Consider the following 13787-nt stretch of genomic DNA (forward strand, 5'->3'; position numbering starts at 1 on the left):
ATGCAGATTCTGATATGTTTTTTTCACACACTGTGGCGTAGCCTCCATTACAGATCTCTTCACACACCAGTAACTTATCTCCCCCTGCCAAAGGTGACAGAAGGGGGCATGAAAGAGCTGACTGCGGCCATCTTGGATGTAGCAGATCTGGATGCCCCTCCCGACACCCTGACCCTGACTGTCACCAGCCCTCCAACGCATGGCACCCTAATCAATGGCATCTACGGCCTCCAGATGAATCGCTACAAGAACATGGGCCAAGATCTCCTGCGGCGCACCCTGTCTGCTCACAGCTTCACCTTCAGAGAACTCAGAGAAGGTCACGCTCTTTACATACTCACACCACTGGGAAATAAACATTTGTAATATTAGTGTGCATACTCAGACCACAGGGAAATAAACATTGTAATATTAGTGTGCATAAAGATGACAATCTTTGTTATACTGAAGTTTCGATGATATAGGATTTCTTTTTGGGGGGGGTTCAACATAATTCCCCTTTCCGTTTTCATTTAAGAATATTCAGTTTGTATGTGCATTTAACCATTTGTGAGTTTTGGGTTCTGTTGACAGCAGTTTAATGTTCTTGTGAAGAATTGAACATATGACAACCTTCCATGCCCTTCCAAAAAAACAAATCCCAATGAGAGGATGTTAGGGAGGTCATTGAACTCTGATATACCATACTCAAATATAAATCAAATATAGAGGGTATTGGTGATCAATAGTTGCTATCTTGCAACTAATAGCAGGAAATATATCCAGTATAAACACATTAATAATACATTGGTCAGTATATACACATATTTTTATGTACACCATCACTGCATTTATTTTGTTATACACAGGAAAAGACTAAATTAAACTAAATTAAAAAGAGGAAATAAGGTTAAATTCCTTGTGCTACTGATTGGGGACTTCCCACAGCGGCCAATCCTCTCACTGTCACATTCCCGTGCTCATAGCCAAGAACCTAACCTAACTGAACAACCGCCCAACCATAGATCCTGAGCAGCAGGATTCAACAACAAGGCACACCTGGCCGGAGACAGTCACAACACTCGCCACATGTTGTACCCGGGATCTGTAAAAGCCCTTCTTAAAGGTACAACATGCTCTGTCTGTAGCCCACAAATGCCAAACTCAATAACATGACTGCCCAACCATAGGACCTGAGCAGCAGTATAAACAACAACATCAACAAGGCTGCCGTTTTTGAAGCAGGCACCAGGCCACTGGCTCACTTTTTCAGCAGCCTCAGACAACTCTTTAAAGCTCCTTTGAAAACGTTGCCTCGTTCCCGTTACAAGTTCCATATAGTTTGAATGTATGATTAAATATGTGTGTGTTGGTACATTTCTAAAGTGGGTATTTAATGTATTTTCTGTATGGTATATGGAGGCATTGCAATGTGGCTATACTCACCTTCAGTTGTCTTAGATGGTGCATTGTGTACGCTTGTTCCTACTCCTGAGATTTGCAACTTTTGGTAGGAAAATGGGTAGATTTTTTTAGTTGGGGGGGGGGGGGTGTTGTCTGGCTCCCCAACCCCCAAACATACCCAGCCCGTGTCTTCCAGGACACACTGGTTTGTCATGGCCAACTGGGTGCTGGCTCTGGCGAACAGATGTTGCACACAGAGGTCATGGGGACCCTGTGGTGCTTGTGCCTTCCCTGCAGAAGTCCTTCCAACTGCTCTCTCCCTGCGTGACTACCTCACAGTCACTCTGCAGCAGCGGGCTCGGCCACCGCACACAACCTCCACCCCCCTGCCCAGAAGCACACGGGGGGGGGGGGGCTCTCAGGGTCAAAGGTGAACCAGTCGTTAGTGAGGCTCATTAGTGCAGCGCTCGTTAGCAGCTCATGATGCCAATTTGAGAGGCTGTGTCATAGAATCTTGGCTAATTTTTCACCCAGACTGAGTCGATCAACAAACGACACTGGTGCTGTGAGAACATAGCACAGTGGCATAGAGGTTAAGTCCGCTGCTTGGTGAGGAGTTTCCATATTCATGTCTCAGTTCACCTCGTTGGGGACTCCGGATTCTTCCCACAGTGTAAAGATCTGGTGTTCAGGTGAACTCAACATGGCTGAATGGTCACCCTGTGATAGAGCGGCACGCTGTCCAGGGGTTGGTCCTGTGTTGCCGCTGTTGCATGGTGGGTTTAGCTTCCAGATTCTGTGTGACCCTGACTTGGATAAGCGTGCATAAAATAATAGATAGCATTACTGTTAGGTGCGGGGTCAACGACTACACGTGTTGCACTAACAGGCCGCTAGAAAAGATGGCATCCCTGTTCATGCTCTGCTTTCGCTTGGCTACCTAGAAACCATGTTTGTGTCTTTCGTCCCTTCCATTTCTCCACGCTGTTTTTCCTCTCTCCTTTTTCCCCTCTCTCCTGCCTCTTCCTGACCCCTGTGTGTTCCCCGTGGGCAGGGATGAAGATCGTGTACATGCACGACGACACGGAAACCCTCCAGGACTCCTTCGCCATACAGCTGACAGATGGCAAGCACGCCGTGCAGGGGACAGCGCAGGTCCACATCCTAGCAGTCAACGATGAAAAGCCACGTCTGCTAAAGTAAGGATGCCCAGGGACATATTGCCAGCCAAAAAGGCGGACAGAACAGAGAGAGGGGGGGGGGGGGGAAGAGGGGTTGCGGGAGGTCTGTTGTGGAGAACGGACTGGGACAAAGTGTGTGTGTGTGTGTGTGTGTGTGTGCGTGCGTGTGTGTAAGAGGGGGTTGGGGGTTAAGGGATTCCGGGGTCAATGCAACCTGCCTCGCACATGTGGCGAGGGAATCTGGCGTGTCCCTTTGAACGAGTGACTGGGAATGAAGTTACATCCTTGAGTAAATCAGGACCTCCACCAATCCACAGTCGTTGGTGTGTGTGCTTATCATTTTCCTTAGATCAGGAATTGTATCATTTGACTCAGTGCGTTGGCACGGCTGCCTCTTGTAAGCTCCAGCGCGGCAGAAATAATTTGGCTTTCTGGCACACACCCGCTTCCTCGTTTCACTGTCCTTGCGTACTGGGTCTGACAGGCTGGTCCCTCTTGCATTTTGTTTCCTTTCGAGGCAGCGGGGGCTGAGGAGGCATGCTGGATTATTTATTTATTTATTTACTCGTTAAGAGCGGGAGAAGATTGAATTGTGCCGTTGCCTCGTTCTCAGCCTGTTCTCGCCTGCCTCTGTTCTCTACCGCTCCACGTGCAGAAACACAGGTATGGAGATGGAGGCTCAAGGTCACAGGGTCATCTCCAGTGTGGTGCTGGAAGCAGTGGACCAGGACACTCCAAACGATCAACTCTACTACATCCTCAACGCTGGACCCAAGTTTGGCCTGCTGCAGCTGAAGGTGACCGGTCAATAATATGTGCCAATATTTGGTGAAATATTGAAAGAGCATTCCAGTTTTTACATTTAATATTTAACATTGACATTTAATTTCTACACATATGCTGGGACATTTTTGTGGATGCAATTCTGCAGTGTGTGGTGAACTATTTTCATTCAGCACGGGTACCTGCACTTTATTCAGCATCAATAGCTTCTAATAAAGCATTTGATTTTAAGTGTCAAAATGTAGTTAAAACAAAAATGAATGCTTGCATGCCAGAACTGTTCTGTACTGTGTGGATGTTGAGGATATTTGTAAACACACGTGTGGGTCTGCCTGTGCTTGCTTGAGTAGACACAGAGCGGATGGATGGATCTAACACCAGGGCAAAACTTCACTCAGGAGGATGTGGAGCTGAACTTCCTGTGGTACACACACACAACCCTCACTGGGTTCAAAGGTCATGACCGCTTTGTGTTCTACCTGACCGACGTGGACAACCCCTCACCCCCTGGAAGTTTCTTCATCTCGATACACACTCCACAGAAAGGTGAGAGGACAGCCTGCAGGCTTCAACGCACTGTCAATTTACCAACAGCCTATTGTCAAACAGTAGACTATCTATTGTCAAACATTAGACTATCTATTACAGAATTGTCTATTACTGTCCCCTGGAATCAGATCCTTACAGGTGAGTTACTTAGGGCAGACCATGCATGGAGATGGAGGCCTTAGCGCTTGCACGGTTAGAGAAAACACACCTCATTTGAACAAAACAGCAGCGCAACTTAAGGCCACAAGGGTCAGCTGTGGCCAATACGATGAAAACTTAAACTGCAGACCAATGCTCTGGGCATTTATAATTCAGATCGTGGTCTGCCCAGACGCCTGCCTGCTTTTGCCAGTTCATTGAGCTTAACAGCCCTGCCTCCCTAGCAAGCGGCTCCTCGTCCCCCAGCACCACACCCCAGTGCTGGCCCGTCCTGCAGGAAGACAGGTGAGAACGCACTGGAGCCGAGGATGGGCCACCTCAGAACACAGTGCATTATTAATGGGGGGAGGCGCAGGAACAGCTGGCTGCAGCACACACACACACCGGTCCCCTGCCATAACCCCCCACGCCTCACACACACACACACACACACACACACACACACACACACACTCACGCACACATACCCGTCCCCTGCCATAACCCCCCACGCCTCACACACACCAACAAACACACACACACACCTCACACACACATACCGGTCCCCTGCCATAACCCCCCACGCCTCACACACACCAACAAACACACACACACTCACACACACATACCGGTCCCCTGCCATAACCCCCCACGCCTCACACACACCAACAAACACACACACACTCACACACACATACCGGTCCCCTGCCATAACCCCCCACGCCTCACACACACAACAAACACACACACTCACACACACAGTCATGTTTCTTCAAGCAGTCAGAGTAAACAAAAAATAACTCCCATGTTCTTTAGATTTTCAAATGTCTTATTCATGTCCCCATTCTCCCAGTGCTTTTGGCACTGCCAGATGTGTGTGAGCGTGTCGTCTATTTAAAGACGAGAGCATTTATATATACTGTATGTTCACATAACATATGACATATTTTGTATTGGTGTTCTAGATGAAAAAAGAAACACATGAAACCAGTGGCTCAGACAAACATGGCTGCCTTTTAAAGGGGAGGCCGCGTGGCTCAGACAAACATGGCTGCCTTTTAAAGGGGAGGCCACACCGATGAGGCAGTAGTATATTCATCTCTGAGATGAGGTGTTCATCTCTTCTGTGGTGCTCCATTTACACCCCAAGTGTGGTCGGTGTGTTTCCTCTTCCCACAGGTGACATTGCTTTGGTCACTAAGCCAGTGGAGTTGGTGGAGGGTGAGAGGGTCATCCTGACCACAGACCACCTCCTGGCCTCCGACAGTGGCAGCTCATCAGAGGAGCTGGTCTATGCCGTGTCTGTGCCACCCAAGCATGGCCACCTCCACATAGTGCAGCACCCGGGGGTGCCACTGACCTCCTTCACCCAGATGGACGTGGCAGCTCACCGTGTCAGCTATACCCATGACAACAGCCACACGGAGGCCCAGGACTACTTCAGGTTAGATCAATGCATTAGGGGGGGGGGGGGAAACTGATGGAAACATATGCTGCTGGGCATTTCAGACTTAACTACATTTACATTTAGTCATTTAGCAGACACTTTTATCCAAAGCGACTTACAAGGATGTATACACATTTTTTACATTTACACTGATGGCACACTGCACATCAGGAGCAATTAGGGGTTCAGTGTCTTGATCAAGGACGCTTCGACAGGGAATCGAACTAGCAACCTTCTGATTACTAAACGACTTCTCTACCTACTGTACCACTGTCGCCCCCATCAATGCATTGGGGGGGGAAAAAACTGATCGAAACATATGCTGCTGGGCATTTCAGACTTAACTTGCTGATTACCACATTTACTGCATACCAGGCACGCTGCTGGAAATATCAGATGGAAAATGCTATTTGATTTTTAAATGAACATACGTATGTGATGGAGATAATTTCGAAACACTGTTAATGACTTAAGGATATATTAATCAAGTGCCTTGTATTAATAATTTCCTTGTATGAATCATGTGCTTATGTAAGCAGGAGCATGTGAATTTTCACCTAACAAAATGCTTCTTTAATTGCAATAGTATCCAATTATTGTGGGTGTTTAAAAATGACAATATCCTCACAAAGCCTTCCATGTGTCCTGGGCAAGTGTGTAGGGTGAGGGGACAAAAGGGGATAAAGAGCAATACCCCAAAACAAAGATTTGATCACGTTTGCTAGGTCGATGTGCTCTCTGTGCCAGATTGGCTCAACAGCGAGCGTGGCGCTGGGGTGTGACCTGTCCACTTCGCCTGGCTTTGTGCATGTCTTCCGTTTGTCAACCAGAAGCTCGGCTCAGACCCACGGTGGGTCATCTGGGAGGAAATCAGCCTTCTTCAGCCAAGTGCCAAGCCTGACAAGGGGCACACAGAGGGTGTCTCTCTGGGGTATGAGAAGGTGGGAGGGGGGGGGCTTTAGATCACCCCTCTTCTCTTGCCAACGCATGCCATCACAGAGGCGCAGGGCGTATGGGTCCCATCTCTAAGAAGCAGGGGCAAAGAGACCTTATGATCACATGATCACCCCTTCTGTCATCTCCCCCAAGCGGTGAACAGATCAGCGAGCTCCAGCCAAGCGCATAGGCCACACTGGCCCCGTTAGAGCGCCGCTTTGGAGCGCTCACAGAGGCGTGGGTGGAGCTCCGACATCACTTTCGGCCATATGTGTGCCTCTACAGACAGCCTGTGTTTGTGTTTGTGTGTTGTGTGTGTGTGTGTGTGTGTGTGTGTGGGTAGCAGACAAACAGTTTGGGCAACAGACCCTGGTATTGCCTGACACCTGAGAGAACACCTGTGCATCAGATTTGCCCCTGACAGCGCTGGCCTAGCCAGCACAGAGGCAGAAGGTGTTTTCAACGAGGCGCTTTTTTCACCCTTCTGTGTTGCCGTGACAGCGGATGATGAATGGGTATTATTAGGGCCGTAATAACACTGCCTGGCATTTCTTGCGTGGCATCCAGAGAAGCATCCTCCGACAGGGATCCCTGAGCACAATTACTGAGCAAATATGGGACAATGGCGGTGCCAGATGTTTCACCAGTTCAGTGGTACGAGCAGACCTGCTTTGGAAGAGGTTGTGTGTGGTGGTGCTCGCACTGTTTTCCATGGCTGCCGGATGCCAGCTGCAGGCCTTCAGGGTGGTGTGTGTGTGCATATGTGTGTGTGGTGTGTGTGTGTGTGTGTGTGTGCGTGTGCATATGTGTGTGTGTGTGTGTGTGTATGTGTGTGTGTGTGTGTGTGTGTGTGTATGCGTGTGTGTGTGTGTGTGTGTGTGCATATGTGTGTGCATATGTGTGTGTGTGTGTGTGTGTGTGTGTGTGTGATGGGGAATGCAGGGCAGATTGTCTTGGCAATGGTTTGACTCAGGTCTACTCATCCCCCTGTTCCCTTTTTCTGCTCCAGTGCCTTGTCGCTGTCACACACTGGGCAAGAGAAGGCAGCGCTGAGCACGCACTAATACTCACCAGCCCTGGCTAATGCACTCAGGCGAGGGCCAATAGGCCAGAACGCACACGTACAACTACACAGCGTGAATACATTTGCTTTAGATTTGGATGGAGATCTCTGGGTTTTCATTTCATATCCAGAACAAATTTGAGCCAATATTTAAATATTTGTTTTTATTACTTGAAATATATTCAAATGTATGAATTTTCCATTTAAATTATGATTCAGCAACATTCAATAATTATTAGAATTATAAAAAAAAAATCATTGTATATTATTTCTGCATACATGCTTACAATGTACAAGTATATGAATGAATAAACATTTACACAATATTAATCTTTGGATAAAATACACATTTTTTACACATCTCTTGTGTGAAATATGTTTGTGTCCGATATATATATATTTTTTTATAAATATATTCAATTAAATTAAATTGTATTTATATAGCACCAAAACAATAAAATTGTCTCAAGGCGCTTAAACTTTTAAAACTAAAAAAACCTTAATATATCTATAATAAATACCTTAATAAACATTTAGTTTCAGAATGTGTAACTGGGTGAATTTAATATACTGTATTTTACTGAGGTATTGCTACCAGTGTTGTGGGACACCAATTGTAAATAAGTAGTAAAGAATGGTTCTTTAAACATTATAAATGACAGAGAATCAACATTGCTGCTCATTTAATAATAAAATGTGTAATTGATATCTTGAATACATTTGACAGCTTTTCATCAGCGCTGACCTAGCTTAACATTTCTATTCCACAGCTTTGTCATTACCAATGGCGTATCCTCTAAGACTGGCTCCTTGATGTTTTTGATAGACCACAGAGACCGCATCCCCCCAACCCTGGCCACCCACACAGGCCTGCACCTCACAGAGGGGAGTTCTCAGTCCCTCTCGTCTGAGAACCTGCTGCTGACGGACCCTGACACGGTCCAGGAGAACCTGACCTATACCATTACGCATCTCCCCCAGTACGGCCGCCTGCTTCTGAAGGGCCTCCCTTTAACATTAGCCCAAAACCGGTTCACTCAGGTCAACATCAACAACATGGACCTGGTCTACAAGCACCTGGGTGGACCAGCCCACATAGATCAATTCAGCTTCCTTCCCTCAGACGGAACCAACCGAGGTTACCTGGAGTATGGCCAGCTGAAGGAAGACCCCGTGGTCTTCACCATACAGGTTAGTCTGACTAAACTATGTTAGGCTGAAGGTTCTCAGCACATTTAATTTAGCTTGACATTAACCTTTAAATGGATTGTGTATTATACATACATAATGTTTATTATTATTGAATTGTTTTTGTGCCCTGAGAAGAATGTATAGCTTTTTATGAAAACAAAATGAGGGGCAGTTTTGTAGCCCATTAGACAACTATAAAGAGACACCTTTCCAAAGAGAGTGTAAAATCCGCCTCATGTATACTGTATGTTCTCTCAGTGAGGGAGGGGCAGTCTTCCTCTCAGCCCTCCTGCTGTTATTGCGAGCGAAGGCCACTTGCTGGCCAGGTGTGCAGCTCTGTTGCAGTGTGCCGTCTTGAACTCTCTCGTGACCCTCCCCCTGCTCTGCTATTCTGTTGAGTGGTCGGTGCGGAAGCTAACAAGATGGCCCATACAAACAGCCCTGACATTGGCGAGAGAGAGAGAGAGACAGAGAGAGAGAGAGAAGAGAGAGAGAGAGAGAGAGCGAGAGAGAGAGAAGAAAGAGAGAGAGAGAGAGAGGAGAGAGAGAAAGAAAGAAAGAGAGAGAGATAGACAGAGAGAGAGAGAGAAACAGACAAACAGAAACAGAGAAAGAGAGCGAGGTGAGTCATAGGTGAGGGCAGCACACGGCAGGAGAAACTCTAAGGACCCCTGGGACACAAACCTCTTGGCTGGAACGGCAGTGCACTAACGCAGGCCAGGAACGTGGAGCAAATGCTTGAATGAATGCACAGCCCCCTTCCCTGCCACGGGAGAGCAGAGCAGAGCAGAGCAGAGCATGTGGTGTCATCATAAATAAAACCTTAAATGCCCCCTGTTCACATGTGACATGCCAAAGGGGCTAATAATAGTGCTCATCACCTATCAACAACTATTTTTGAGGTGGCATATATTTCAGCAGGAGGCTAAAGACACTGCACTGTAGTTTCACCAGTGGAGGAAGAGGATGAGACAGACTCTACTCGTGGATTTAGTTCATGCAGAACAAACACACATGTTGTGTTTGAGAACAAAATCTAACTTACAATTTTGGTATTCGTTCAATACTTTGTCCACTTGGATATGTGTCTGAATGGATAAATGAACATTTATATCAATATATTAGTCAGGAAAGGATTTTTTTTATAATTTCTTATTTTATCACATTATTTGTTTATGTCTTATTTTATGACATTATGCCTTACTGATTCTACTCTTGCCGTGTAGAGTAAGTATCTGTACTTGGTGCTGACATGCATCCATTGCGTCTCCATTTACACGATGTAAAAGCGCCCTCTTGTGGCGTAATAACATCAGTACATCTCCACTGAAGCTGCTAATTAGTTGATCAGAACTTTGCTGTCTTACATTTCAGGTTTAGATTCAGGTTCAGGTTACTTTTGTATCCGTAGGTAGATTTGGTTTGCGGTAGACCTCAAACAACATATTTTACAAACAACACAGGCACTTGACACACATACTTGATAGACAGACAGACACAGACACATAATACAAAATAAATGTAAATTCTTAACTTATTATTAACACAAATGGAACTTGCATTTGTACTGTTTTTTTGCCATGTCTTTCCATGCCCTACAGAATGTCATAAGTCATTTTGGTTGTACGGGTCGCCCACCACAGGTGGAGCAGCTTGATAAGACCCCTCCGAGTCTGGTTTCCAAGGGGACCCCCAGCACCGTGGACATTCTCCAGGAGGGTCAGCACGTCATCTACATCACCTCCAAAGACCTCCAGGTGTCTGACCCCGACAGCCCGGTCCAAGAGCTAGAGTTCACCATCGTTCGGCCCCCACATTTTGGACACTTGGAAAATGCTCATACAGGCAGGTGCCCCTGAAATGTACTGGATGGAAAAATGTCAATGAAGCAATCTGTTCTACCACATCCTTCTAGAACAATGAGATACTATTGATCCTATTGGTCTATCTTCCACCATATACAAGTAGGAGGACTGAAACAACAGTCACAGGAGAGGAATGGCGTACATTTACCATGACCTCCTTAGTGTTGACAACCTTAGTGTTGTTAGTTCCATACTACTGAGTGGGACTAGGTGCGTGTGTCTGATTACAAGTATCTGTGATATATAAAAGCCCCTGCAAATATACAACATTAAAGTGAGAATATGATCAGATCTACTTCTATTTCCTAAGAAGTTGGAAGCCCCATAGGAATAATAAACTTGGTGTTGCTCTGGCAGGGGAAGGCAAGGAATGGGATCTAGCAGGACATGTGAAGGACAGATGTGAGATGTGTGAAGGACAGATGTGATGAGTTTTCTGGTTCACAGGAGGGTACATCAAGGGCCGCTTCACCCAGAGAGACCTGGATCAGAAGGCCATACGTTACATCATCCCGGCCGACATGGAGGTGACTGCAGACAGCTTTGAGTTCCGGGTAACAGACCCGGCAGGAAACACTATGCTGCCTGAAGTGTAGGTGATTGTACACATTCGTACAAAATATCTTCAAATATGTATTGACCAATACATCATCAGGATATTGTGCATGTACAGTAGCTTGTGAATATGCTATGATTTGTCACTTTGCAATGTTTGTTGTAAAATATAAATGTTTGACTCATATGGGATTGTAAATTAGATAAAAATAATCTATAATTTGAGTTATATTGTTTTTGTTTAAAGTTAGATAATGTGAAGAAAGGTACGGTTAAAAGAGCTTCTTCTTAGAACTGTGCTAATACAGGCAGATCATTGTGTAATTTGTGCTCTTGTCTGTCCCTCCAGGCTGGAGATGAGATGGTCACGTGTAGAGCTGTCTGCCACCTGCTACCGAGTGTGTGAGAATGCAGGGACACTGGCCATACAGGTGACACGCAGAGGAAACAGCAGAGACCCGGCCTACGTCACAATACAGGTAGAGTTACCCTGGCAACAGCTTCTATGCTGAAAAGTAAGCCACTCACACAAACAGCTCTCACAAACTCTTTTCTTCTATCAGGTTGAGGAGGATACTGCCAAAGTGGGGAAGGATTTCACACACAGCACTGCTGCACTCATCCAGTTTGATCCAGGTGAAATACTCATCAATCTTTAAATCACCAATTCATTATTTTAAAAGAACATGCCTGTTCTGTGACATTTATATTTGACATACAACAGAGTTAAACATGCAGCCTTTCTCTGGTATTGTCAAGTTCCTAGGTTTTTTGTTCAACTCTGGCCCAACTTGAAATGGCCTGGTACATGAACCCCAAAGGACGCACGAGACAACTCTTTCCAACACAGCTCAATATTTATTTTTTTCCTTATTTGTTTGTTGTTGATGAGTGGTTAGTCTATCAGGTTAAAAAACCTTCAAAACACAAAAAGTTATTTAAAAATGCAAATAAATGTCAAACAATTTCAATCCAACAAATGAAGTCCCTTTGCTCACTTTGGTCAGTAGTTACTTGGTTTTCTTTAACCAACCAGATCTGGTCATATTCAGCTTTGTAGATTGTTCTACATTTAATTTCATCTTGCCGAGTAGGACAATTACTAAGAAGACAAACTCTTCCTCCACAGGTGTAAACATAAAAACATGGAACATTTACCTGAAAGATGATGGGCTGGAGGAGAACCATGAGAAGTTTGATGTGGTTCTAAAGGCACAGAAGAATACTGTTCTGGGTCCAACGGACAGAGCCAGGGTAGAGATTATTGACCCAAGAGGAGGTAAACGTTTAGGTTTTATACAAATCATTATTTTGATTGCTAATGGTTTTGCCATTTTGATACGTTGCTCGTGCTGGAACTGGGTTCTGTATTGTTGCGTGTTTTAGGCCGGTGTGACCCAGCTGATCTTATAGATGAGACTAAAGACCAACTGCCTGCAAGAGCGCCCCCTAGTGTCCATCAACCTCAGTCTGTGCCAAAGACAGAACACTACCAGGATCCCCATACTGGGATTGTCTGGGAAGGCCGCCCTCCAAGGGGTGATGTTCCATCTCATGGCCATTTCCTTGACTCTTCTGAGGGGAGAGCACAGGACCAACCATATCATCCACAAGGCAAGAGGCTACTGGTGGGCAGAAACAGCCACAGAGTGAGTCTGACTGGGTTTCCATACGTCCTATGCCCTGTGCAAACATTCTTAGTACAACAGCATAAACCAATACATTATTAAATAATAATTATTTTGATTTTCAGAAGAAATAAGAAATATTTTTAAGTGATTTAGGTGTCTCACTCAGATGTTGAGCTGAGGGCTAAAGAAAAAGTCAGGAGAGTATGTTTTTTTCCTCCAGGTTTCGTCCTACTTTAAAGGGTGGGGTACAGTGGATACTGACATAGTCAATATTCTTATTGTATATTTGGGCTTAAATGACATTACCTACGAAGCAGCTGTTATAATGTATGGTATAATTATGACAATGAACCAATAGCTGGTTAATTCAACTGCAGCTACAGGTTTGCTTGGCTGCTGTACTGATTTAGCAACTTTAAATAGCTATTTTTCGGAATTGCTATTCATTTACAAACAAACAATGTGCTGCTCTGTCTGGTCGTATTGGTTCTAAACTGTGGTCCCTCATCCTCTGCCAATAAGATCCATTCGGTGATCCCCTTAATGCTGGTGGAGGACAGACTTTTGAGCTCTGATCAAAGACCACCCGCTCATCCAGACTTGGAAATCACCCCCATCTGGTCATGGACCGGCCAGATCCTCAGTGGGCACAAACCTGAAGAGGTCCCCCTCAGAGACTCCGCCCCCAATCATTCTGACACAAGGAAACGTCAGCGCCAGCGAAAGGTAAAGTGTGAACAACACCTTTGGAAGAACCTCAGGTTTGAAACTCAAAACTGTTGATTAATGTCTGTTATATCAACTTAGAGATACGCTACTAATCTGTTTCTCCATTTTGTTGATAAAATCCATTCTACAATCTGCTTTTAGAAAGCCAAAGTGACAACATGTTCCAAACTTTTTAACTTATCAAAAGTTCATTTAATATCACTAGATTTTCTAAATAAAAATGATAATAATCTTTCAGTCAACAATTCACCCTGCTGTTCACCAGACTTTATACTCTCTCTCTCTCTCTCTCCCTCTCCCTCTCCCTCTCCCTCTCCCTCTCCCTCTCCCTCTCTC

At 45.4% G+C, this 13787-nt stretch overlaps 1 protein-coding gene across 1 annotated transcript in view; it reads left to right on the forward strand.

Annotated features, from left to right (window-relative positions):
* The window catches only part of frem1b (Fras1 related extracellular matrix 1b), a 32309-nt gene that overhangs the window by 15522 nt on the left and 3000 nt on the right, over positions 1 to 13787 (forward strand). Inside the window, 13 exon segments of the mRNA XM_031574942.1 lie at positions 94 to 319; positions 2438 to 2582; positions 3220 to 3361; positions 3698 to 3893; positions 5214 to 5478; positions 8251 to 8671; positions 10315 to 10516; positions 10984 to 11128; positions 11441 to 11570; positions 11655 to 11727; positions 12221 to 12370; positions 12478 to 12740; positions 13245 to 13448. Coding sequence (XP_031430802.1) covers positions 94 to 319; positions 2438 to 2582; positions 3220 to 3361; positions 3698 to 3893; positions 5214 to 5478; positions 8251 to 8671; positions 10315 to 10516; positions 10984 to 11128; positions 11441 to 11570; positions 11655 to 11727; positions 12221 to 12370; positions 12478 to 12740; positions 13245 to 13448 — 2562 coding nt within the window.

Source organism: Clupea harengus, chromosome 10 (assembly GCF_900700415.2).
Source record: "Clupea harengus chromosome 10, Ch_v2.0.2, whole genome shotgun sequence".
NCBI classification, from domain to species: domain Eukaryota; kingdom Metazoa; phylum Chordata; class Actinopteri; order Clupeiformes; family Clupeidae; genus Clupea; species Clupea harengus.